This window comes from Hemitrygon akajei, chromosome 16, assembly GCF_048418815.1.
Source record: "Hemitrygon akajei chromosome 16, sHemAka1.3, whole genome shotgun sequence".
Lineage (NCBI taxonomy): Eukaryota > Metazoa > Chordata > Chondrichthyes > Myliobatiformes > Dasyatidae > Hemitrygon > Hemitrygon akajei.
This window is the reverse complement of record NC_133139.1, coordinates 6,936,656-6,962,667: the sequence shown is the minus strand read 5'-3', so window position 1 is coordinate 6,962,667 and position 26,012 is coordinate 6,936,656. Positions and strand designations below refer to the sequence as shown.

The 26,012-nt window shown below is 40.2% G+C and overlaps 1 protein-coding gene across 4 annotated transcripts in view; it reads left to right on the top strand.

Moving 5' to 3' along the window:
* mbd3a (methyl-CpG binding domain protein 3a) overlaps nucleotides 1–16,869 on the top strand; it is a 36,019-nt gene extending 19,150 nt beyond the window's left edge. For all 4 annotated transcript variants that reach the window (XM_073068181.1, XM_073068180.1, XM_073068179.1 and 1 more), the window contains 5 exons: nucleotides 1,813–1,950; nucleotides 2,303–2,393; nucleotides 3,526–3,703; nucleotides 13,538–13,672; nucleotides 16,098–16,869. In XM_073068181.1, the coding sequence (XP_072924282.1) occupies nucleotides 1,813–1,950; nucleotides 2,303–2,393; nucleotides 3,526–3,703; nucleotides 13,538–13,667 (537 nt within the window). In that variant the 3' untranslated portion in view covers nucleotides 13,668–13,672; nucleotides 16,098–16,869. The remainder of the gene's footprint in view (nucleotides 1–1,812; nucleotides 1,951–2,302; nucleotides 2,394–3,525; nucleotides 3,704–13,537; nucleotides 13,673–16,097) is intronic.
* The last annotated feature ends 9,143 nt before the right edge of the window (nucleotides 16,870–26,012 follow it).

The window sequence follows — 26,012 nt, the reverse complement described above, 5'->3', positions numbered from 1 at the left end:
TGGACTAGTGCATCAGTTTTAAATTTTCTACAGCTAAAGTAGTTAACTTTCCAAGATCTTTCTCCATTGTATTTTCTGTTACCAGCTGTCCATTTGTGTACTAAAACTTCAAAGACAAAATAAGTGGAACTTGTGCACAAATAATTAACTGAACTGTATAAAGAGTTGCTTGTCAACGGACCCTAATGCTGGATTAGTGTTTTTGTTACATCTTGTTCAAGCTACATTTGAAAATCTAAGTCTGAACAGTGTAATTTTATAATGTGATAAGTGCAAGTAACAATGGCAGGGATTAACTTTCTGAATTTGTCGGTGGCATCACTGGATTTGTTAAACAGGTAGCGTGAAAACTTGTTGCAAGTGGAAACTGTCCACTAACTGTAAAGTCAATTTTAACATGACGTATCAATGGGGAAATTATTTTAGAATTGCTTCTTAGATGGGCATTTAACTAAACTATGCTTCTGTCCTGTGAAGGGCCTTGGCCCAAAACATCAAGTGTTGATTTATTTCCATAGATGCTGCCTACGTACTGACTTCCTCCGGCATTTTGTGTGTTGCATTGGATTTCTGCAGAATCTCTGGTGTTTCTACATATAATTTTTCTCTTTTTTATTGGATTTCTTGGAGTACTGTGCTCAGTTCTGGTTGCCTCACTACAGGAAGGATGTGGAAGCCATAGAAAGGGTGCAGAGGAGATTTACAAGGATGTTGCCTAGATTGGGGAACATGCCTTATGAAAACAGGTCGAGTGAACTCAGCCTTTTCTCCTTGGAGCAATGGAGGATGAGAGGTGACCTGATAGAGTTGTATAAGATGATGAGAGGCATTGGTTGTGTGGATAGTCAGAGGCTTTTTCTAAGGGCTGAAGTGGTTGCCACAAGAGTACACAGGTTTAAGGTGCTGGGGAGTAGATAGAGGAAATGTCGGGTAAGTTTTTTACGCAGAGTGGTGAATGCGTGGAATGGGCTGCCGGCAACAGTGGTGGAGGCAGATACAATAGGGTCTTTTAAGAGACCTTTGGATAGGTACATGGAGCTTAGAAAAATAGAGGGCTATGGGTAAGCCTAGTAATTTCTAAGGTAGGAACACTTTCGGCTCAACTTTGTGAGCTGAATGGCCTGTATTGTGCTGTAGGTTTTCTATGTTTATTTTGTTTAACAACATAGCACCTTTTGTGTACCTGTAAAATGGTTTTTGGAGTAGGTTATTTAACTTTCATGTAAGATATTAGTTAAACTTAGTCATTAGTGATCTAAACATTCCTCAGTCTGTTCAGGAACTGAGCCACCACTGCATAATCAGGAATCCGTTGACTTTACCTGGAGACCTCCATCTTAAAGATGGCCACTTTTTTATTTGCTAAGCTTTGTGGTGCCCTCTCAGAATTGACCCTGGTCAAGATTGATGTCAATGCAAAGGGAGTAATTGTATGTAACCATGATGCTGTCTGGCTGTGCACATTATGCAGCAGAGGTGATTTTGGGAGTAAAACTGGAGAGTTGGGCTTTCAGGTTGGTTCAGAGAATACAAGTTCCCTACTGAAATAACTTGAGAATTGGCATGTTAACTGCAGAATGCCAGGGCACGCAAAGAAATTATCATCTCTGGAAAATGCAAAGCTCTGTACTCCCCATATAATTTGATGTATTTTTTTTAAAAAACCAATGCTTGTAATATATCACAAACATTTTTATAAATTGTATGCTATGTTTTTATAGTTGTGAATTCCTAGATTCTGATATTAATTTGTCTAATACATATCTAATTTCTAAATTATCCATACTGAAGAACTGATTTTTTTTTTAACAGGGCAAGCCAGACCTGAACACTTCACTCCCTGTTAGGCAGACAGCTTCAATCTTTAAGCAGCCAGTTACTAAAGTTACCAACCATCCCAACAACAAAGTAAAAATGGATCCTCAGAAAGCTGTTGAGCAGCCACGACAGGTAGATGATATTTAATAATGTGGATTTGTGCAAGCTTAATGGAGCATTACTTTTTTGTTTTATAAATATTTGGCTATCTATATTTGTTTCCTCCTGATTCCTTGTCACTTGCCCGGAGTTTACATGCACCAACATTAACTGTAGAACAGTCCTTGCCAAGCTTTTTGGGAAATGTATTGGAAAGTCCAGTTTATGCATTTGCAACATTAGCAAGGCATTAAGGGAAAGTTAGTTTTAAATATTAAAATTCTAAAGTTAATTTTCCATATTTACTTTAAGGTAATCAGTCAGGTTTGAGCTTTAAATTGTTACAATTTTTAAAGTTTGCTTTTTGAAAAATTACTTTTTTTAGTTATTCTGGGAGAAGAAACTTACTGGATTGAATGCCTTTGATATTGCGGAAGAAATAATTAAGACTATGGATCTACCTAAAGGTTTACAAGGCAAGCAAAATTTTTATTCCTGATTTATCTGGTTTCGGGGTAGATTTTTGAAGATGTTTTCGATAGAATTTGCTGTTTGTGACTTGAGGGCTGTGCTTATATGGAAGTAATTTTAGTTTGACTATTGTTTGCCCAAGTATTTGCAACCTGTTTCTGTGGAGGTTGGGAAAGGGTAAAGTCTCCTCTGATTCATAAGCAACTTGTATCGATGTGATATATGTACAGATATTTTGCTGATTCCTTGACTGGTTCCTGTAGCACAATTACTTAACCCACATGTTGCCTGCTGCTTGGCTGCCTTTGTGAATGCCCTCTGCTGGTCTGGGCCAACTTGCTGATACACAGGGCAGTATGATATGTAGAGCAAACCGTTGCCCATGCAGCAGGCTCCCCCCTCCACACAGCTGATGAATCCAAAGGAACTGCAGGGACAATTTAGCACCAGCAGCATGGCAGGAGTTGCCAGTCAGTATTGAACTCAACATGGGACTGCCTTAAGAACTTCAGCTCCAGATTTTACCTCTGGGTTTACTTTTGAAACCTTCCCGTGAGTGGGTTTAGCTGCAAAGCAGTGGCGGTTTGAGATCAGAGCTTTCCTTCTAGATGAGCTGCCAGCCTTCGCTGACGAGCCCCATTTGCCCAGAGTGATTGGTTTTTAATGTGCCAGTGATCTACTTTTGCCCCTTCTCTTAGTAGAAACTGTTCCACACGAGTTGGTAGCTAAGTCACATGTTGAAGGCAAGGAGCTTGGTTGTCAGAGGCTTTTTGAAATGTACCCAATTGGGAGCACTTTATAGGTAATGGGAGCTTTTCCCCGCTTATTTCTCCCCCCCCCCCTCCCCCCGTCCAGCTATGATAACATTACAAAACCCTCTATATGAAAGCTGAGGGAATACATTGAACTTTCCACTGTCTAATTGGAGCACAAGATATCCTGAGAGTCATGAACATGGTTTATAATTCAGTGCAAGCAATCATTTATATTAGTTTTTGTCCAATGTACTCTTGATATAAAACATTCTCTGCAAATTATTGATTACTTGAAGTGCTAATGAACTTGGATGAAATTCTAAGTCTGATTCATGAACATGATTTTATTTACTAAAACATCTACTTGTGTATTCTTTTGCAGGTGTAGGGCCTGGATGCACTGATGAAACCTTGTTGTCTGCTATTGCAAGCGCTTTGCACACTAGTTCAAATCCTATCACTGGTCAACTCTCAGCAGCAGTAGAAAAGAATCCTGGTGTATGGCTAAATACCTCTCAACCTCTCTGCAAAGCTTTCATGGTCACTGATGAGGACATTAGGTAGGAACTCTAAATGTCGTATTTGGAAACTGTATCAAGTGGTACCATTAGGTTAACTGATGTCTCCTATGGCATGAGAAGATCTAGAATTTGAAAACTGGGGCCTACTTCTTTTGGCGTGTCTTATTAAGGACCTTGTATTCTTCATCTAAAAAATAGGGTGGAGTGCTTACCTCCCAGATTGATGTGACAGTCTTGTAGAGCAGACATTCAAAGTCAAGCAATTGCTCTCATTATTTGATTGGCATTAGTGGCTTGTCATAGAACAGGCTAGATTTACATCTGTTTTAGTTTCAAAGAATGAGGTGACCTTTTTTAATAATGTATAATCCCTAATGGGATAGACTAGTGGTCACCAACCTTTTTAAGCCCAAGATCTCCTACCTGGGCCTTAGTTCAAGGCAAGATCGACCCCAGAGCAATTAGTTACACACATATGCACCAAGGCAGAAAAGACTGGAAGTAAAAACCCGCAACCCAGAAGTAGGAATAATGTATGAACACCTGGGGTACCCACCCTTTTATGCACTGCGGACCAGTTTAATAATGACAATATTCTTGCGGACTAGCCGATGGTGGGGGTGGTGTTAAACACGATGGGAATACAGCAATACTGGAAGCAGGTTCCTTATGTCCAGTCTATTCTACAATTTCGCGGCTCTCGGCACTTAGCTTCTGTCCCGCACTGCTCACAAAACTAAACCCGTTTGTCTTTAAGTGCTGGGTGTTTGGACTCAAGGTACCGAAGCAGTTTTGAGGGCTTCATAGCCTCGGACAGCCTCCTGGCCCGAACTCCAGCCTCCCGCCAGATGCCCTGGCCAGGTGTGGTTGGTTGTGGGTCGGGTGAGAGGCCAAAGTCAGGGCCGGAGGTCCCCGTACCGGGGTCAGCGGCGGTTGCAGTCCAAAGAGAGTGATCGAGCGAGGAGTGTAACGGAGCGGGCCCGTGCCTCCCCAACCCCCCCCCCGTGTAGGATCTATCGGCCGACAAAAGTTTGTTTCAGTAGATCGCAGCGAGGTAGCTGCTCTGCTGCTTACGAAACACTGAGGCCGTCTGCGAATATTTTAGCACCGGGTTCCCCACGAACATTCGGTGTGCTAAACAGGTTTATAGGCAGCGCTCCAGGCCAGTAGCGATGGCACTGGCCACCTAAGGCCATCCAGTGATGCCCAGCGTGAGGGTATCACTGCGTTTAGGCGACTGATGACCTTGAGTGCGTTCAAGTTCAACAGTGGGCTGACAGGGAATGAGGAAATGTGCAGCTGACTCGTATTGTTTCCTCCCGGCCCAGTGGTTGGGGACCACAGAATTACACAGTGTAGTGCGGAGGGGGGAGCTACACGCATGCGCACTGGGCAGAAAGAACGGAACTAAACCCCCGCAACCCGGAAACAATCTTTCAACAGTATTTATGTATTTTCATTTTCTTTTTCGGTATCTACGGGAAAAGTCTCAAAGATCGAAGGGTTGGTGACTACTGGGATAGACTTTAGAGAATTACAGTGAAATGTGCCAAATCAGCAAAGATTCTGCTGAGCTGCCTGCAAGGGTTGCACACTTCCGGTGACAACAAAGCTGCTCACTAACCTAACCCGTAGATCTTTGGAATGTGGGAGGAAAGGAATGACCAGTGGAGACCAAAACAGTCACAGGGAGAACGTGCAAACTCCTTACAAGAATTGATCCCTAACCTTACAGCTGGTACCTTAAAGCAATTGTGTTAACCACTGCAACATCTTGGAGAATCCAGAACTAGGCAAATTGATCATGAATCATAAAGGAATTCTTTCTCTCAAAGGATGGTAGAGGTAGACTCTGCTTTTAAGGCAAATTAATGTTATTCAAAGGGGTGAAAGATTACAGGGCACGGAAGGGACAAGAGTGAAGTTCTATTTAGCAACATATTCCAAACTCGGCCTTTACCAGCTTGGCGATGCTACCAACTTGGAAGCTGTCCTCCAAGCTACTCACCATGCTAACTTAGAAATATACTGCCATTCTCATCTGCCATGATGTCAAAATTCTTGAGCTCACTCCCTAACAGCATTATGGGAATGCCCATGCTTCGAACTGCAGTGAATCAAGAAGGCGGCTCACCAACACTTTCTCAGGCAATGGCAGATGGGTAATTAAATGCTGGCTCACCCTGTGAAGCCACGTCCCTTCAAAATATGAATAGCAGAGATTTGTACATTGTATTCAAGAAATTCTAGACACAACCTGTGTGAACTACAATCTTTCCCAGAGTGCTGTACCAGAATTACAGAAAGCTTATTTTCTGAAAGTAAAGAAAGAATCTGTTGGTAACAGACCAGTTCAAACCTCAGTAGCTGTCTGTGAGCACACTCGAGCTTAATGATCAGTTAGGCAGATTTTTCCTGACCTGTGGGTGTTTCTGCGTTTTGCTGTTTGGTAGGTTCAGTAGCTGCCCGCCCACATGTGCCCTGTTTTCACCGATAGTGATCAGTGTGACCTCACCATTTGGTTTTCACATTGCGGTTACAGAGATGTTTATCTCTGTTATTGCTTTTTCACACATGGTACCACTAACGTATGGTTCCTGGGAACTGATCTAGTAGTAGAAATTTACATAGTATAGAGACTTTTAAGAAAGACTTGTATATTCAGAACAGCTGATAGCTCCAGGATTTCTGCTTCTGAACAGGAATGGTATCTACTTAGAACAGCTTACTCAAAGATGTTTTTCCAGAATAGTGCTTGAAACCGTCAGTGGTAGATGTGATTATCACCTACAAGGTATCCAATAATGGAATTAAGAATTTTTTCTTTTTATTAAATGTTTTTGGTTCTCCAGTAAATTGACAATTGAAGTGAGTTGTACCTGGACTTGTGTTGCTATCCTGAACCTTGTATGAATCATTGGAGAATAGACTGAAACTGGATTTATTGTCACTGATATTGTGACATTTATTGTTTTTGTGGAGAGTATACTGACTGGTTGCATCACAGCATGGTATGGAAAAACCTACAGAAAGTAGTGGATACAGCCCAGTCCATCACAGGTAAAGCCCTCTCCACTATTAAGTGCATATATGGAGTGGTGCCACAAGAAGGCAGCATCCATCATCAAGGATCCTCAGCGTCTAGGCCATGTTCTCTCCTCATAGCTGCCATAGGGAAGGAAATATAGGAGCCTCAGACTGACCAGGTTCAGGTATTGTTATGATCCCTCAACCATCAGGCTTTTGAACCAGAGGGAATGACTTCACTCACTCCAACACTGAACTGTTTCCACAACCTATGGACTCGCAAGGACTCTTCATCTCAACCTTTTCTGGTTGGCTGCCAGTGACTAGTGATGTTTCGTAGGGGTCGGTGTTGAAACTGCTTTTTATGCTGTATATCAATGATTTAGATGATGCAATAGATGGCTTTGTGATACAAAGATTGGTAGAGGGGCCAGTAGTGTTGAGGAAACAGGTATGCTGCAGAAGTACGTGGATAGATTGGGAGAATGGGCAAGAACAAGAGAAACTCTGCAGATGCTGGAAATCCGAGCAACACATACAAAATGCTGGAAGAAATCATCAGGCCAGGCAGCACTGATGGGGGTGGGGGGGGGGGGGGTGTAGAGGAAGTACAGTCAACGTTTCAGACCGAAACCCTTTGGCAGGAAAGTGGCAGATAAACACAATGTTGGAAAATGCACGGTTGTGCACTTTGGTAGCAGAAAAGAAATATGCAGACTTCTTTCTAAATGGGGTGAAAATCCAAAAATCTGAGATGCAAAGGGATTTGTGAGTCCTTGTGCAGAACCTAAAAGTTACCTTGCAGGTAGAGTTGGTGAGGAAGGCAATTACAGTGTTAGCATTCATTTCAAGAGGGTCTAGAATACAAGTGTAGGGATGTGATGCTGAGGCTTTATAAGGCACTGGTGAGGCCTTTGAGGATTGTGAATGGTTTTGGGCTCCTCAACTAACAAAAGATGTGCTGGCATTGGAGAGGGTTCAGAGGAGATTCAGAAGGATGATTCCAGGAATGAAAGGGTTATCATACAAGGAACTTTTGGCTCTGAGCCTGTACTCAGTGGAATTTAGAAGGATGTGGAGGGATCTCATTGAAACCTTTCGAATGTTGAAAGGCCTAGACGTAGTAGATGTGGAAAGGATGTTTCTCGTGGTGGGAGTCTAGAACAAGAGGGCACAGCCTCAGGATAGAAGAGTGTCCATTTAAAACTGAAGCAGAGAAATTTCTCTAGCCAGAGGGTGGTGCATTTATGGAATTTGTTACCACAGACAGCTGTGAAGTCCAGGTTGTTGGGTATATTGAAGGCAGAGCTTGATAGGTTCTTGATTGGACATGGCATCAAAGGTTGGGGAGGGGGAAAGAAAAGATAAGTCATGATTGAATGGCAGAGCAGTCTCGATGGACCAAATGGCCTAATTCTGCTCCTATGTCATATGGTCTTTTGAATATTTATTGCTTATTATTTTCTTTGTATTTACTGTGAATGCCTGCAGGAAAAAATGTGTATATGGTGACATACATGTAATTTGATAATATATTTGTTTGAAGACATAAAAAAATTAAGTAGCAATTTTAAAATGGCACTTGAATGGAATAGCAAGTTTGGGTTCATGGGCATTCAGTAATCTAATGGTGGAGGTGAAGAAGCTGTTCCTAAAACATTGTGGTCTACTTCCTTCCTGATTGTAATGAGAAGAGAGCATGTCCTGAGTGGGGAGGCTTTCTGAGTCTAACTTGCTCTGCCAGCCTCTTTCAATCTGTGCATTGGGGCCTTCGTGGTGCAACCAATTTTAGCCTGTTTTATTCCATGAATTGATATGATTAAAGTAGCATCAATTTAGTTTGGAAGTGATTTGTTCATTTGTAGAAGTTTGCATCATTCTGCAATTGAAATACCCTAGGCATGAAGGTGTTGCTATCACTACATTGTGTAAATATACTATATTTAAAGTTTAAAAATCTTAATTCATAGAACTTGCCCACTCATTTTATAAGCATCACTCTTAAAGTTTAATTGCACATCTCTCCTAAAATTCATTCTTGACATTAGTAGAGTACCCCCATGAAGGCTTTTGTCCATTTTTTTGTTTAGGGAAACTTCAGTTACAGTTGGTTATGGGATGATCGTTGAATGTTGTTTTTTCAGATTATATTCATACTTTTTCATTTCCAAGAGCATTACCTCAACCAATATACTCACTTACATTTTCCTTCACATAAAACTAACGGTAACTAATTTGGAAATTTAAGCAAAATGTTGAATAACATTCTTGAACATGTGTGATTTTGATTTGTACAATATGTAAGAAATGGTTTATTATTGTCACATGTACTGAGAAACAGTGGAAAAGTTGTATTTTGTAATCCATCCACACATTCATTCCAAATGTAAGTAAGAACGTTGAGGTAGCAAAATGGGAAAAGTAATGCATAATAGTATTATAGATAAAGTGCAGGCAGACAGATGAGGTGCAAGTGCCAAGTGAGATCAGTCAGTTACATTTTTTTTCTCGCTGAATAAAATGGATCTAATAAAGAAATGGTCTTGTCTGTTGTTTTCTAGTGAAAAGATCCCATAATATTGATTTCAAGGAGTTGTATTTACCTACAATAGTTACCAGAATATTACAGGTCAATATCACATTCTATGATCAGTGTGTACAAACAGGTTGTACCATTCCCTACATAAACAATGATTATATTTTTTTAAAACACTTAAATGCATATACCATATAACAATTACAGCATGGAAATAGGCCATCTCGGCCCTTCTAGTCCGTGCCGAACGCTCACTCTCACCTAGTCCCACCGGCCTGCACTCAGCCCATAACCCTCCATGCCTTTCCTGTCCATACACCTATCCAATTTTACTTTAAATGACAATATCGAACCTGCCTCTACCACTTCTTCTGGAAGCTTGTTCCACACAGCTACCACTTTGGAATGCTCCTGAGGCATAAAGGGTGCTATTTAAATGGAACCTCTGAATCTGCTTAAAAATACTTTTGACACCTGCCAGGGAATGAGCAGTTGCAAGCTGCTACTTCCCTTTCATGTTAGGAAATGCTTTTGAGTGGAACAGTCAATCAGCCATTGTTTACAATAATTTACTGTTTTTAAGTTACAGCTCATCAGGTAGGGAAACAAAGTTCAAAGTGAAATTATTATTAGTGCATATGTTACCATATACAATACTGATTAATTTTCTTGGCGTACTCAGATCCAAGAAATGTATTAGAATCAATGAAAGACCACACCAACAGGATGAGCAAACAACTAATGTGCAAAAGATGGCACTACAAATACAAAATAAATAATACTCAAATAAGCAAATATCAAACATAAGATGAAGTGCTTGAAAGTGAATACATAGATTGTGGAAGCAGTTCATTTGATGGGGCAAGTAAAATTATTTGCACGGTTCAAGAGCCTGGTGGTTGAGGGATAATAATTGATCCTGACCCCTGTTGGTGTGGGTCCAGAGGCTCCTGTACCACCTTCCTGATGGCAACCGAGAGAGCATGGCCTGAATGGTGGTCTTTGGATGCTGCTTTTTTACAACAGTGCTCTTTGTAGATTTGCTGAGTGTTGGAGAGGGCTTTACATGTGATGGACTGGGCTGTATCCATTACGTTTTGTAGGATTTTCTGTTCAAGGGCATTGGTGTTTCCATACCAGGCCACGATGCAACCAGTCAATATACTCTTCACCATACATCTGTAGAAGTTTGTCAAAGTATTAGATGTCATGCTGAATCCTCAAGCTTCTAAGGAAGAAGAGCTGCTGCAGTGTTTTTCTCATAATGGTACTTGCATGCTGGGCCCAGGACAGATCCTCTGAAATGATAACACGAAGGGATTTAAATTTGCTGATCCTCTCCATCTCTGATCCCCTAATGAGGACTGGCTCATTGACCTTTTGGTTTCCTCTTCCTGAAGTCAGTTAGCTCTTTGGTCTTGCTGACCTTGAGTGAGAAGTTGTTGTGGCATCACTCAGCCATAATTTCAATTTTGTTCCTACATGTTGAATTGTCACCCCTTTTGATTCAGCCAACTACACTGGTGTGATCAGCAAACCTAAATATGGCAATCAAGCTTGCTTACCCAGTCATAAGTATAAAATGAGTAGAGCAGGGGCCTAAGTAGACAAATAAGGTGCAAGGGCCATGATGTGAGAGATTTTTATCTTTATCATACAAGAGTTTCATAAGTGTTGTGGCAAGGAATATGAGTTGGGAGATTTGTTGCAAATTTACCAAAAAGCTGCTTAAACTGTACCTGAAATATTGGATATAGTTCTGGTGAGCACATTGTAGGAAGCGTTTGCTTGTATCGAAGAGAGTACAAAGGAGATTTGTCAGTGTGTTGCTTGGATTGGAGGACTTTGGTTATGGAGGAGGATTGGATAGGCCATGCTAGTTTTCTCTGGAGTGAAGGAGGCTGAGGGATGACCTGATGGAGGTATAAAATAGCGAGGCTGCAAACTGGAAAGTCATATGGTAGGGTATTGAAAACAGGAAGACATAGGCTAAAGGTTAGATGAAGGAGTTTTAAAGGAGACTGGAGAGGATCTGCCTGTCGGAGGAAATGGTGGACTTGGATAGTCTAGGTTTGAGAGGTGTTGAGACACAGACAGATGGGCAAGGCATAGAAAGTTCTAGACCTAATGTGGACATACAGGCAAAAAGGTTAGCATGGGTGTGTTAGGTTTGTTGGATTTGAGTATAAAAATAGTTTTTCCTGTAGTTTAAATTTGCATAGTTTTATATAATCAGCTATTTGTATAATTCAGTGATTTTTTTTTTCTTGGTAATTGTAGTATAGGTAGTTCTATTTTTCTAGAAAAATACAGGCTCTGCAGCCTGTGTCTTGCCACTGAACCTGATTGCTTAATAGGTTGTTCTTTCTCGTCCCTTGTCTGGGCTAGTTTTTATTATAAGACTGTTCTTCGTTCTTTGTTCTAACCCTTACAGTAAATTAGTTATTTCTTTATCATAAACCAAACTATTGTAACCACATTTTATGCCTCTTTCTTGACTTTCAAAGAACCTTGGGATCAAATCTCCATATCCAACAGTCCAAGTACTTCAATGTTGTCTACCTGACTCTCAGACTAAAATTAGGGCAGGTTCCATTTTAGATCATAATTTGCCTGACACAAATCAAAAGTGACCAAGTGATGACTGAGAGTCTCCAAGCAAATTCTAGTGGTAGACCACAAATTAGATAAACCCAGACCCAGTAAATGGTTTAGACTAAATTGGGGCAAGGCTTGATGGTGAAAGAATGGTGTTACTAGTGTTTCTACTTTCACCTCTTTTCCTAACATCCTTGTGAGAATTTGTGAGGTAGTGTTGGTTTCTATTTTCTTTACAAAAGAGTAGGATTTGCCTCTGTTTTGGTCATTATCCCTTCATGTGCTTCCTCCACTCCTACTTTTTCAGTTGAATAGTAACCACAATATGGAGATGTAGTTAATTCTATTGTTTTTGAGGAATTTTCACCAGTGCAGGTCTAATAACTTGTAATGGTTTAATTTCAAGTATCAATCAGGTTTATTATCATTGACATGTCATGTAATTTGCTCTTTTGCAGCAGTACGATATTTGCCACGTACTATAGATTACAATAAGAAATTGTATATAAAAATAGTATGTATTTTTTTAAAATGAGGTAGTATACATGGATCATTCAAAAATCTGATAGAGGGGAAGAAGTTGTTCCTAAAACATTGTCTTCAGGCTCCTGTACCACCACCTTGATGGTAGTAATGAAGAGGGCATGTCCTGGATGGTGAGGGTCCTTAATGGATGTCACCTTTGAGGCATCACTATTTGAAAATGTCCTCTATGCTGGGGAGGCTAGTGCCCATGATGGAGCCTGCTGAATCTACAACTGCTGCAGCTTTTCCTGATCCTGTGCAGTAGCCTCTCCATACCAAGTGGTGATATAACCAGTTAGAATGCTCTCCATGATGCATCAGTAGAAATTTGTTGGTCTTTGACATTCCTAATTCCCTATAAACTCGTAATGAAATATAGCTGCTGCTGTGTGCCTTCTTCGCAATTGCATCATTAGTTAAGTTGGTTTATCTTGGTTAATTTGCCAAGAGAACATAAAGGATGCATGTTGAGACAGACTTTGCTTGTTAATATTGTAGTCACTCTGAATGTCAAATCCCTGTATATTGGTAGGGGAACAGTAAAGTCAAAGCCACTTTTGGGTATATCGGGGTTTTAGTTTCTAAGCTATTTTAAAAAGTTTCAGAACACACACCTCCAAGGCTATAGCAGTTACAGAGGATGCCATCACCATCTTCTCAAGAACTAAAAATGGCCAGTCGAACGCTGCTCCTTTGGTCTGCAAAGTCCGTAATCCTTGGAATAAAGACACTACGGCAATAAGAAATTTGAATCTCTTGGCACGGATTCATTTACAGTTTTGGCATATATAGACTCCTGTATAATGACTCTGTTCCAAATTAAACATTCAATCAGAAAATACGATGCCACCATTCCTATATATTGTTATGGGTCACCTACAATATAGAAGAGCTCTCTTGTTCTACCTTTTAGAGCTGTTCTTTCTGTCCAATGACTGAATTGACCAAGGTAACCTCAGCTCTGAGACGTTTAAGACAGACATGACTTGATTCAAGAAGCAGAAGTGGTAGTGTCAGTGTCCATTGGAACTTTGCTTGTGTCGCATGTTCATTAAAGTTCATGGACTGTATAGACTCCCAAGATCTGTATATAGACAATGGTACTTTTGAGAAATGCATGTTGTGTAACTTTGTTACTTGATCATCTTTGAGCTAGCTGAGTATATTGCTGCTGAAATTCATTGCAGAAAGCAAGAAGAACTCGTACAACAGGTGCGGAAGAAGTTGGAGGAGGCACTGATGGCTGATATGCTGGCACATGCTGAAGAATCTGGGAAAGAATCGGATATAGTACAAGATAAAGAGGACGACGTATAGCCAAGGTATTACAAATGGTATTTGCTGTAAATATCTGTATGTTGTAAATCTTGCATAATTGAGTAGTACAAGTTCAGCACTTGTGTTTCCAAGGCAGTAATCCAGAAACCTGGATTAACAATGTGGCAGCAGGGTTCAAATCCAACTTTGTTATCTATGGAATTTAAACTGGTTAATCTGGGATTTGGAAAAATGACAGCTAATCTTAATGACTGCAAACTTCTGCATTGTTGGTTTAAAAGATCTATCTGGTTTGTTAATGCTCTCCAATGGAATAAATCTGCTTTTCGTGTCTGGTCTGTGTGACTCCAGAAGCTCTGACCCTTCCATGTGATTGACTGTGAAAATGGCCAAGTAAGCTACCCAGTAATGGATGGCTCCTTACTTCAAAAGCATTTAGAGATGGGTAATAAACATAGCTTTTGCTGGTAATGCTGAAATCCTGCAACATAAATAAAATTCACAAAATAATCTTTCTGCATCATCTGAACCCCATTGAAGTTGAGTGATTGACATGGGATAGGAACTGCTCTCAAAGGTGCTTTTGGTATGAGCAAAATTGTCAGGGAGCGAGCTAGATAACATTGTTAGTGTGTGCTGCAAAAAGCTGTGTACATTTTTCTTCCCAAGGATTTCCCGTGTATGTAATCAAAACATTTTGTGCATTAGTTTTGATGATCTAAAGTGAATTTTGGGTGCTTCAGCTATTTTGCTGATTATTGATGAACATTGTCAAAAGCTTATTAGCATAGTGTTGACTTAAGGCCAACTGAAAGTTTGTGCTGCTGACCTTGTCTAGCTAGAATCAATCACGTATACCACCTCTTAATTTGTAAGTGTAGGAGAACTGAAAATGGCTGATGTGAAAAAGGCTTTATGCTGGGAGAACAGATTAGATTTCTAAACTCGGTGCTGAACATAGTTTATGACTACCCCGTCAAAGAAAACGGCCAAATCAAATACAATAATTTTGTCCCTGGAATTGCAGCTGAACACTGGTCTGCACAGAACCTGTGTATATATGTATTTATACACATTTATTAAGCTTGCATTTCTCTTGGACCCCCACTTGGGGATTGAGTTGGTAGTACAAGTATCTTCAAAATGTTGTGAATATAGCAATGCAACTTCAGTAACTGGTTTCAAGTGATGGACCTTTTCAAGAATCCACCTCCAATTCAAATAATTTCTCTGCAGAGGACTGTGTGCATCATATTGATAAAGACCCCTGGTAGATCCAGCAACTTGAACTGCTAACATTTTACATAGTACAACAGTATCTTCAAATACTGGCAGGTGGAGAGACTGTTGCTTGGACAAATACTCTCATCAAAAGAGGTTTTCCAGCATATAAAGCCTTTCAAATCTGACTAAGCCTGTTGGAAATTTTCTGCTCCTGTTTGAATTGCCATTTTGGGGTTTGCCAGATTTATTTTAATATGGGGGGGGGGGGGACATGTAAAACTCTGTAACTAAGCTCTAAGTTCTGAAAGTCCTAAATGATACTATGCTCTAGAAATCAACAGGTGTCTCTGACGGGAAGGATGTACTTCCATTATTTTTTCCTTCATTTGGATGCTTAGTCAAGTATATTTTGGTTAGTCTAAATGAGTTTTAATTTTGCAAATCAGAGGTTTAATCCAATGCAATTACTTGTCTCTACTGACTGCCTCAAGAAAGATGAGTTTCCTTGAGTTAGAGGAATTACACTCATTCATTACATCTTTGGCAGTTTCATAATAGATTGGGCCAATATTCAGATTAAATATGCTCACTGGGATGGAGACAATGATTAATCCATCTGCCATTAAATCTTGATTGTTCCTGCTCTTGATGATGGCTTAACATTTTGTTTTAAAATTAAAGGTAATTTGCCATGTAATCAAAATTATAAATTATCTTGGTTTGTACCAGATTACCATCTGTAGTTTTGAGGCTGGAAGAAAATCTGAGAATATATTGACTTGGTCTTTGCATTGTTTGTCAAGAAGGCCACATGTTGGATTTTGTCTGTGCATTGGGGAATAGTTAAAACATTGCATCCCACTTTCCATATTTTCAATATAATGTACTTGGTATATTTGCACATACTTTCCTTTGACAACTGAAGCCTGTCAATTCAGAGCAAGGGCTAACCTATGTAAGTTGTATATGAATTCAGAATTAGGTTTACTATCACTGGCAGAGGGCATCTGTTTTGTGGCAATACATTACAGTGCAATACATAATACATAGAAATTACAATTAGAAATGTATATTAAAAAATTAGTGCAATTTCTTTTGGCGAGTCACATGGTAGGTTATGAAATTCCAAAATTAACCACTAGCCTGCAGCATTGCATGATTTTAGCAGATTAATATTTGCTCTATAACAGAATCTGAGATATATTCCTGCTATATGAATTACTTGGTTGTTTTTGTTTTTGGCAGGTTGTTACTTGAATCCAGTGTTTTTCAGGGAAGTGTGGACAAAGACAAATGAAAACATTTGAAAGAATGAGAATCAATGAATAGTTGAATCATTTTGGAATCTCCACATTCAAGCTGGTTTATGTTTGAAGAACCATTTTTCCAGTTTGTAAAGTGCTTTTTGTCAGATGGAAACGGTCATTTGTGATGGGCATGTAGACCATTGCCAGTAATCATTTTTAAACTTGGTTTGTTTTTATATGCATATTTTTTAAAGCTATGTAAAATATTGTAAAAATGATATGTGCAAGTTGTCTAGCAATAGGTACATCCTAATGTTTGTGATTTAATTGTGAAATAAGCATACATCTTTAGTGACTCGTGCACTGAAGAATGACTCAGTATTTCTAGTTTTGTTTGTTACATTTCTAGAGCATTGCCTCATTAAAAGATTAAGAAAGCATTCTCAACCCAGAAACTGCATTCATGCATGTTCTGTGAAATTTGTTTGAATTGTTTTATAATGCATGTCTACAGTTCCTCCCACCCTCGGTAAGTGTACATTATGTGTAGTGGAATTAAACTGTAAAAGTTGGAATAGCTTGTCAATAAAATCTTGTTGCCATATGTTTTCTATTAAAACCAGTAACATTTTGAAATTATTGTGAATGAGCTTGGATTTGCGGTGATATACAGCAATGTTCTGTTTTAGATATGGGTGCAACCAGTGTATTTAACTGCCAAAGGCAAAGGAAAGCTAGTTTTTGTATAAATAAAGGCAATGTTGAACTTGTGTTTTGAAGTAATTAAAATTCCAGTCCTATAGATCTTTGGAAACTGGAGGGGCAGGTAATAAAACTAATGAAAACAAATTTCAAGGTTTCAAATCTCAGTAAATTCTGTAGCAGAATTAAGGTCAAATGTGATGAAATCTGTTGTCTCTTCATCCTATGTGGGAGGTGGGTGTGGAAGAGCCTCCAGCAATTTGTGTATCATTTGTATTACTGGCAGAGTGATGTTAAAAAGGATGTTTAGATCATTTCAGTATCCTGTAGTTGTACCCTCAGGGCATTCTATAATTAGTAACATAAAATTCTGGAGGAATTCAAGTGAGACAGCATCCATGGATGGGAATAAACAGTTGACATTTAAGGTCAAGGCCATTCATCTGAACTGGAAAGAAAAGGTGTAGAAACCAGCAGATTCTGGTTGCTGTCCCTTTTACCAGTCCCGATAAAAGAGTCTTGGCACAATGTCAACTGTTTATTTCCCCCCTCAGATGCTGCCTGATTTGCAGAATTCCTCCAGAATTGGGTGTTGCCTCAAGGTTTCCAGCATCTGCAGAATCTACTTTGTTTTATTTTTTTAAAACAAACTTAGTTTTTTTAAAAAATTATTGACATGAATAGGCCCTTCCAGCCCTTTGAGCCACACCACCCAGAAATCCCCCAATTTAATACTAGCCTACTCCTATGCCAACCAGTATGTCTTTGGAATGTACAAACTCCTAACATGCAGTGGTGGGTTAGACTTTAATGCAGATAAAACTGGAAACACTCAGCAGGTCAGGCAGAATATATAGAGGGGGAAAGTTGATGTTTTGTGTTTGAGATCCATTGCCAGAACTAGAAAGGAGAAAATCGGTTCTCAGTTCCAGAGGTGCTGTGGGAAGGTGAGTAGAACAAAGAGCAAACACGAGGAAATCTGCAGATGCTGGAAATTCAAACAACACACACACAATGCTGGTGGAACACAGCAAGCCAGGCAGCATCTATAGGAGAAGCACTGTCGACGTTTTGGGCCGAGTCCTGACAAAGGGTCTCAGCCTGAAACGTCGACAGTGCTTCTCCTATAGATGTTGCCTGGCCGGCTGTGTTCCACCAGCATTTTGTGTGTGTTGTTGAGTAGAACAAAGACTTTGTTTTCTGAGAACTGTTTGCAACCTGAACAGTTGTAAGTGTAGCTGCAGAAGGTTCCTGCAGCCTTATTGGTTTTGTGAACACTGATTTGTATGTATGTGCTGTACAGAAGATGGACAGCACCAGCATCTCTAGGGTGAGACCAAAGGAGTGAATTTAAATGTGCCTTACCACACAAAATGCTGGAGAAACTCAGCAGGTCGTGCAGTATATTTGGAGAGGAATGAATAGTCGATGTTTTGGGTTGAGACCTTTCAACAAGACTGATATTTCCTTAACAGCATACCTACAAATTTTTTTTTGATGGTTCAAGAGTCTGTCAAACAATTAATTGTTAGGATATGATATAGGATGTGAAGCTTCACTTAAAGAAACTTTAGAAATAAACTCCAATGAAACACTACATGGTACCACTGACTTCTCCCCCCACCCCAGAAAAGTTCTTTACTCTGAAGATTATGCATGTGGGATCCATAACTATAAGACATCGAAGTAGAATAGGGCCATTGAGTCTTCTCTGCTGTTTGTTGCTGATGAGGATTTATTTTGCAATATCCTATCTGATATTTAAATATAAGTTATGAGATCACAAACTAAGATTTACCTCAGTAGTAGGGTTTTTAAAAGAAAACCACTTAATTACAAAAATATAAGTGATTAAAGAGTATGATTTTAAAAGTTGATATTTAAAACTTAATATTTTAAATGAGTTATGAGATTTCAGCTGTATTTAAGCTTGTTTCTAGACTAAACCAAATATATTTACATCACGTGAAATAGTGTTGCATTTGTCTGGCTGGTAGTTGTTGATTTTAAAACGCAAAAGAATGGATATTACACTTAATAACATCCACAAAATGTTAGAGGAACTCTGGATTTCCAGCATCTGCAGAATCTCTTGCATTTATTACACTTAGTGCTATCCTGTGGTGCGGCATTCTTCGTCTGGTGAAAAATACTAATGAACATAAAAACAAAGTTGCCAAAATAAACCAGGACTGAGACCACTTACCACTATGTTGTTCACATTTACTCGGCCAATGAGAATGCACTGGAGCTGGGCCATTGACTGAAATGTGTCATGATTCCTCTTAGAGCTGATTCAATTATCACTCCTGTTCCCAGAAAACAAAACCTGGCTGTTAATTAAGGTAAAGTTGGATTTGCATGTTCTTACAAAATTGGTATCCAATATTACTAAAGATACAGGTTTGTACACTATAGCTGCACAATTCCAGGTGTGAAATAGTCTGCTATCATTGATTTCATTTCTGCATGGAATTGTGGGTGGATACTTTTATTTAGGTCTAGAAGTTACATTAATAACCTGAACTCAGATCTTTTGCTAACCTGGTTTGAAACTGGTACACACATGAAATGCTGGTGGAATGCAGCAGGCCAGGCAGCATCTATAGGAAGTACAGTCGATGTTTCTTCCTATAGATGCTGCCTGGCCTGCTGTGTTCCACCAGCATTTTGTGTGTGTTGCTTGAATTTCCAGCATCTGTAGATCTCCTTGTGTTTGGGTTTTGAAACTGGTCTCGTATTTGCTTAATGAGATAATATTCCACATTATTTACAAATTTATATAACATCAGTACATTTACTAAATATTGTAATTCTTAAAACTAAGGAAAAGTTCTAATATGATAAATCAGGTTTTCTGCATGAAATCACACCATTCACAAAAACTATAAAAATCACAAACTTTATTTTCAGTTAATACAGCTGTCTGGACATTGAATAGAATTAATTAAGAAAGACAAGCTACTGACATAAAAAGTCACTTCCTGCTATACAGTACACTCTTCTCAGTCCCAATTTCACTGGAAACAATTCTAATTGTTTTTTTTAAATCTGTTGAATCCATTTTGTACAAAAGCAATTTAGTCCCTATTCTTAATTGTTTCTCTTAAACAGTTAATGACATTAGAACTTGCATCTGTGAGCATTCCAAAATTCTAACGGAGTCTGCCTTAGTGGAATTAACTTTTTCCAGTAAACAATTTATACCGGGTTAAATATTTATTTTAAATTTAAATGATACTAAAAAATCTTCGCTAACCAAAGGTGGTAAGGATAAGAGGCTAATGCACAGCAAAACTGCAATAATCCACAATCCTTATTGCTGGCATTTAAGACAGCAGTGAAGGTCCTCCAACTCTGTCCTTGTCCATCTTCTCGAACGTGTCCCAGGTGTGGTTCAGGGTCCTCATTTCTGCCTCTATGGTGTGGTGCCAAGTTGTCTTTGGTGTCTCGTGTTTTCTTCACTCTTCAGGGGTCTAATGAAGTGCTGTTTTGATTATGGAGTTGGCCTTTTCTTATCACATGCCCAATCCAGCTCTAACACTTCCTTATGATTGTGGCCATGTCATCTTGGTGACACTGAAGGACGAGGGTGTGGTTGGAGATCTTTCTTGACACAAGGATATGGAGTCTCTTGGTGGAGGCAAGGTCGGTTTCTGTTGTGCACCATCATTCCAAGGCTGTAACAAAGCATTTCTGCAGTTATATGTGCTAGCTTGCCAGTATTATACATGGTTTGTACATCCCAGAAACCAATTTTGTTCTTAGTGTTCAGACTTCCTTCGCTGTGCCAGTGGCTTCCTCTCGGTTTTCATTATGGTCAGCCATGTAAGTCCCAGGTGCAGACTCAGGAATACTGTTGCATTCAGATGTAAAAGGATTGTTTGACCAGAGAGGGTTGTTGGCTCTGAGCTGAACCCCTGAATCTAGAGGACCAGTGGACCACTCTTAGTCTGGCCTCTACCCTTTTGACATGTTTGGCATGGATGACCCTACCAAGAGCCAAAGCGTAAGGCCCTGACTCCAGCTGCATAGCTCTCTGGGTCATTGAGGGATGTAAGCCTCCCAAGTTCATTTAAAACTCACTGGAGTCTCAGTTTACTGTGTATCCTATAAACTTTCCTGGTTTACAGGAAAATACGGTATAACATCAGAAAAGTAATTTTAAAGTGCATTGGGATATTAATGGGAATAAAATCAAATAGTCTCAAAACTCCGCCAGACTGGTCAAGGTTCTCAGCAAGCTGGATCAAGAGTAACTGGAAGGTACTGTACATGGATAGGAAAGGTTTAGAATAGAGATTCCCAACCTGGCATCCATAGACCTATCTTGGTTAATGGTGAGGTTCCATGGCATTAAAAAAAAAGGTTGGGTATCTCTGGTTTAGAGGGATATGGGTCAAACACATGCAATTGGAATCTTGGTTGGCATAGATCCATTATGTTGAAGAGTCTGTTTACTTGTGTGATTCTAGGACTAGTTCACCCCCAGGGTTACAGCAGGATTCAGAATCAGTTTCATTTATATAATAACATATACAGTCAAACATTCAGTGAAATGTGTTGATTACACACAACCAACCAATGTAAGCTAAGGCTGATGATCCTGACATCAGTAGTGGGAAAATTATTGAAAGTCATTCTAAGGGACCAGATATATGAATATTTGGATACAGGAACTGACTAGGGATCATCAGCATAGCTTTGTGCGTGGTAGGTCATGTCTAACCAATCTTACAGTTTTTCAAGAAAGTTACCATGAAAGTTGATGGAGGCAAGGCAGTGGATATTGACTACAAGGGCATTTGACAAGGTCCCGCATGGGAGGTTGGTCAGGAAGATTCAGTCACTCAGCATTCAAGATGCAGTAGTAAATTGGATTAGTCATTGGCTTTGTGAGAGAAGCCAGAGAGTGGTAGTAGGTAGTAGACTGGAAGATTGACTAGTGGAGTGCCTCAGGGATCCGTGCTGGGTCCATTTTCGTTTATCATTTATATCAATGATCTGGATGATAATGAGGTTAACTGAATCAGTAAATTTACAGATGACACCAAGATTGGGGGTGTAATGGACAGCAAGGAAGACTCAGCTTGCAGCGGGATTTCGATCAGGTGGAAAAATGGCAGATGGAATTTAATGCAGACAAGTGTGAGGTGTTGCATTTTGGCAAGACCAACCAGGGTAGGTCTTAGTGAATGGTAGGGCACTGAGGAGTGTGGTAGAACAAAGAGAGCTGAGAATACCCTAATTCATTGAAAGTGGTAGCATAGGTAAAGAGGGTCGTAAAGAAAGCTTTTAGCACGTTGGCCTTCATAAATCTAAATACTGAGTACAGGAGATGGCATGTTGAAGTTGTACAAGACACTGGTGAGATCTGCTTTGGAGTATTGTGTGCAGTTTTGGTCACCTACCTGCAGGAAAGATGTAAATAAGGTTGAAAGAGTACAGAGAAAATTTACAAGGATGTTGCCGGAAAGAGTGAATAGGTTAGGACTTTATTCCTTTGAATGTAGAGGATTGTGGAGAGATTTGATAGAAACATACAAAATTATGAGGGGTACAGATAGGGTAAATGCAAGTAAGGACTACAACTAGAGGTCATGGGTTGAGGGTGAAAGTTGAAAACAAAGGGGAACATAAGGGGAAACCACTCAGAGGGTTGTGAGAGTGTGGAACGAGCTGCCAGTGCAAGTGAGTTCAATTTAAACGTTTAAGTTTGCATTGGTACATGGATATTAGGAGTATGGGTGGCTATGAATCGAGTGGCGGTCGATGGCTCTAAGCATTGACTAGATGGGCTAAAGGGCCTGTTCCTATCCTGTACTTTTCTATGACTCTATGTGCTGGGGGCATCCAGCAAATCTCTCCACACATTTCATTACCAGCATAGCATGACACAACATTCAGAACAACACAAGCAGCAAAAATAAAAGTCCCTTACATCCCTCCCACCCACACATATAGGACCAGGTTAGCAACATCATCAATCAAAATTATCAACAATTTGACTTTTCAAGGCTGATTCATCATTCAATATTATCATGGTTAATCATTCCAAATTCAATATCCTGTTCCAGCTTCCTCCCCATTTTTCTTGATACCCTTAGCCCCAAGAACAATATTAAACTCCCTTTCAATATATTTAATGATCTGGCTTAAAATGCTTTCTGTGGTATTGAAATGTACAGGTTGACATTTCACTGAGAGAATGAATTTCTCCTCTTCATAGTCTGATTCTTCAACCATAACCCTTGGTCCCGGACTCCACAACCGTCAAGAAACTTCCTTCCTGTTTCTGCTCTGAACAATCTGCTGGAGGTCGAGTTCTTCCAGCAGAATGTTTGTTGCTCTGGATTCCAGCATCTGCAGTCTCTTGTGTTGTCTCTGTTCTGTACTGCACTTTTAGAATTTTGTAAGTTTTCGTACCTCTTCATTAAATTACATTTTAATTGGTATATATTTTGCTTTGGAATGACACTTAATTCTTGATTACTGAGTTTAATATAAATTTCAGTACTACCCCTTGGAAGTATTTCAAAGTTCAAAGTAAATTTATTATCAAAGTACCTATATGTCATCATTTACAGCCCTGAGATTCATTTTCTAGCAGGCATACTCAATAAACCTAACAACCATAATTGAGTCAATGAAAGACTGCACCAACAGGTAGGTTAACCAGTGTGCAAAAGACAATACACTGAGCAAATACAAAGATAAATAATATAATAATAAACAAATAAGCAATAAATATTGAGAATCTGAGATGAATTTTTGAAAGTTAGTTGATAGGTTGTGGGAGCAGTTCATTGTTGGGGTGAGTGAAGTTATCCTCACTGGTTCAAACCCCGATGATTAATGGGTAATAACTGTTCATGAACCTGGTGGTGTGGATCCAGAAGCCTCCTGTACCTTCTTCCTGATGGCAGCTGCGAGAAGAGAGCATTGCCTGGATGGCTGGATCCTTGATGATGGATGCTGTTTTCACTGTGACAGCACTTCATGTAGATGTGCTCAGTGGTGGGGAGGGCTTTACCCATGATGGACTAGGCCGTATCACCACTTTTTAAAGGATTTTTCGTTCAAGGGCACTGGTGTTTTCATACCAAGCTGTGATGCACCCAGTTAAGTATCTTGTCCAAGTGGTCATTATTAATGCATGATGCTTAATGTAAGGCCAACTATCAAAACATATACTGAGCTGCGTCATTTTGCATCAAAGGCAAACGTGGTCCAAGAATTACTGTGGCAGGCCACAAGTGTTGCCATGCTTTCATAGCCAACATAGCATTCCCATAACTCACAAACCCTAACTGCTTATCTTTGGAATGTGCCGTTTAACAAATTTCTGATTCTAGAATGTGGAAGGAAACCAGAGCACAGGGAGAACGTACAAACTCTTTACAGACAGCAGCAAGAATCTGACTGGTGATAGATGACAGTGTAAAGCGATTGTGCTAACTGCAACACTACTATGCTGTCCCTGAAGAGCCATTAGAAATTAACAAAGCTATCCTTAACTAATTTACAAGGACATCCATTCAATTAACAGTAGCTTAAGTGCACCTGCCACCATATGCCTAAGCAGATGTATGAATGGCCCCAGACCTAAAAAAGTTAACCATTTCACTTTTCAAAGACCATTTCATCTTTTGCTTGTTTTCCAGATTTTCAGTATCTGAATCATTTTTGATTGCTGTTGAAATCACTGCTAATTCCTGGAACACCAACTTTGAAGATGTTTTCCACTGCTCTCTGGCTGGATTTATATCTTTTTTCGTCTTCTTCAAACTCGGTGCTTTCTCATTCTCTTCTACAGTCTTTCATGAGGTGTCAACCAATATCTGCATATTCACAGCCCGCAGATCTTTGCCTAGAACCCTAACCACGCCCAAATTCCAACACAGCCAGAAATACATTCAACTTATTCTGCTGAAACACGAGTAAAAGATGTATCCTGCATCTGTAGTCTCTTGTGTCTCCTCTCTGATGAAACATGAACTTGGGTCTCACCTCAAGACGCTGCATGACCTGTTGAGTCACAACCAGCATGCTTTTGATTTTATCTCAGGTTTCCATCATCTGCAGTTTCTCCTCACTGATGAAGCAGGAGCTTTGTTCTTGCTCCACAGATGTGACCCAATCTACAGAGTCTTCCGGGCAAGGTTCTGATTTTATCTCAGACTTCCAGCATTGACAGTTTCTTGTGGAAATAGGAGCTGGGCTCTCCATCCCTAGATGATGCCCATGTTACTGAGTCGTGCCAGCAATATTTCAGGCCTTCAGCAGCTGTGATCTCTTATATCCCTTCTGATGAAACATGACTTCTCACCAGACACTGCCCCCCTAATGAAACATGAAGTTGGTTCTACCTCCCCAGATACTGTCCGAGCTACTGAGAACTCTCAGCAAGACTCTGATTATATCTCATACCTTCAGTTCTACATTGTTTTGTGTCCCCACTTGTTAACTTGGTTCTCTCTCCGCAGACACAGCCGTCTCTCCAGCAATGCAACTGAAACACTATCTCAAACACTGCCAAGGCTACTGTGTCCTTCCAGCAAGATTTTATCTCAGACCCTCAGTTATCTGCAGTTTCTTGTCTGACAAAACATTAACTTGGTTATTTCTCCATGGATGCTTTCTAATCTGTCGTCTCTCCAGCAATGCTCCTGATTTCATCTCAGGCCTTTAGCTTTTGCGGGGTTTTTTTGTGTGTACTCTTTCTGACCAAACGTTAATTTGGTTCTCTCTCACAGACACTGCCCGACCTGCCGTCTCTACAGTAATGCGTCTGATTTTATCTCAGACTTCCAGCATCTACAGAGTGTTGCAATCCGCCTTCCCCAAAATCCCTACTCATCCCTCAGCACTACTCCGGTTTCATCGGAAGCCCCGCTCCTCCGAGACGTGGCGGCGGGGTGGAGTGAAGTTCCACCCACCACTTCCGAGGAAGAGGGTTCACCGCTCCCGGGTAGTGCGGACACCGGGCAGCTCCGGCCCTCCTTGTGAGAGCGTGTGTGTGTGTGTGCGCCTCCGCCCTGACCCCTGACCCGGCGGCGGATGGCCGGTTCCCATTGTTGTGCGGGCGGCGACGTCACTGGGCGCCTCTCCCGGTCTGAGGGAGTGAGTGAGGCGCGGGAGAGAGTGTGTGTGTGTGTGAGTGTATGTGTGTGAGAGAGAGAGGGAGGGAGCGGCCGGTGCGAGGCAAAGG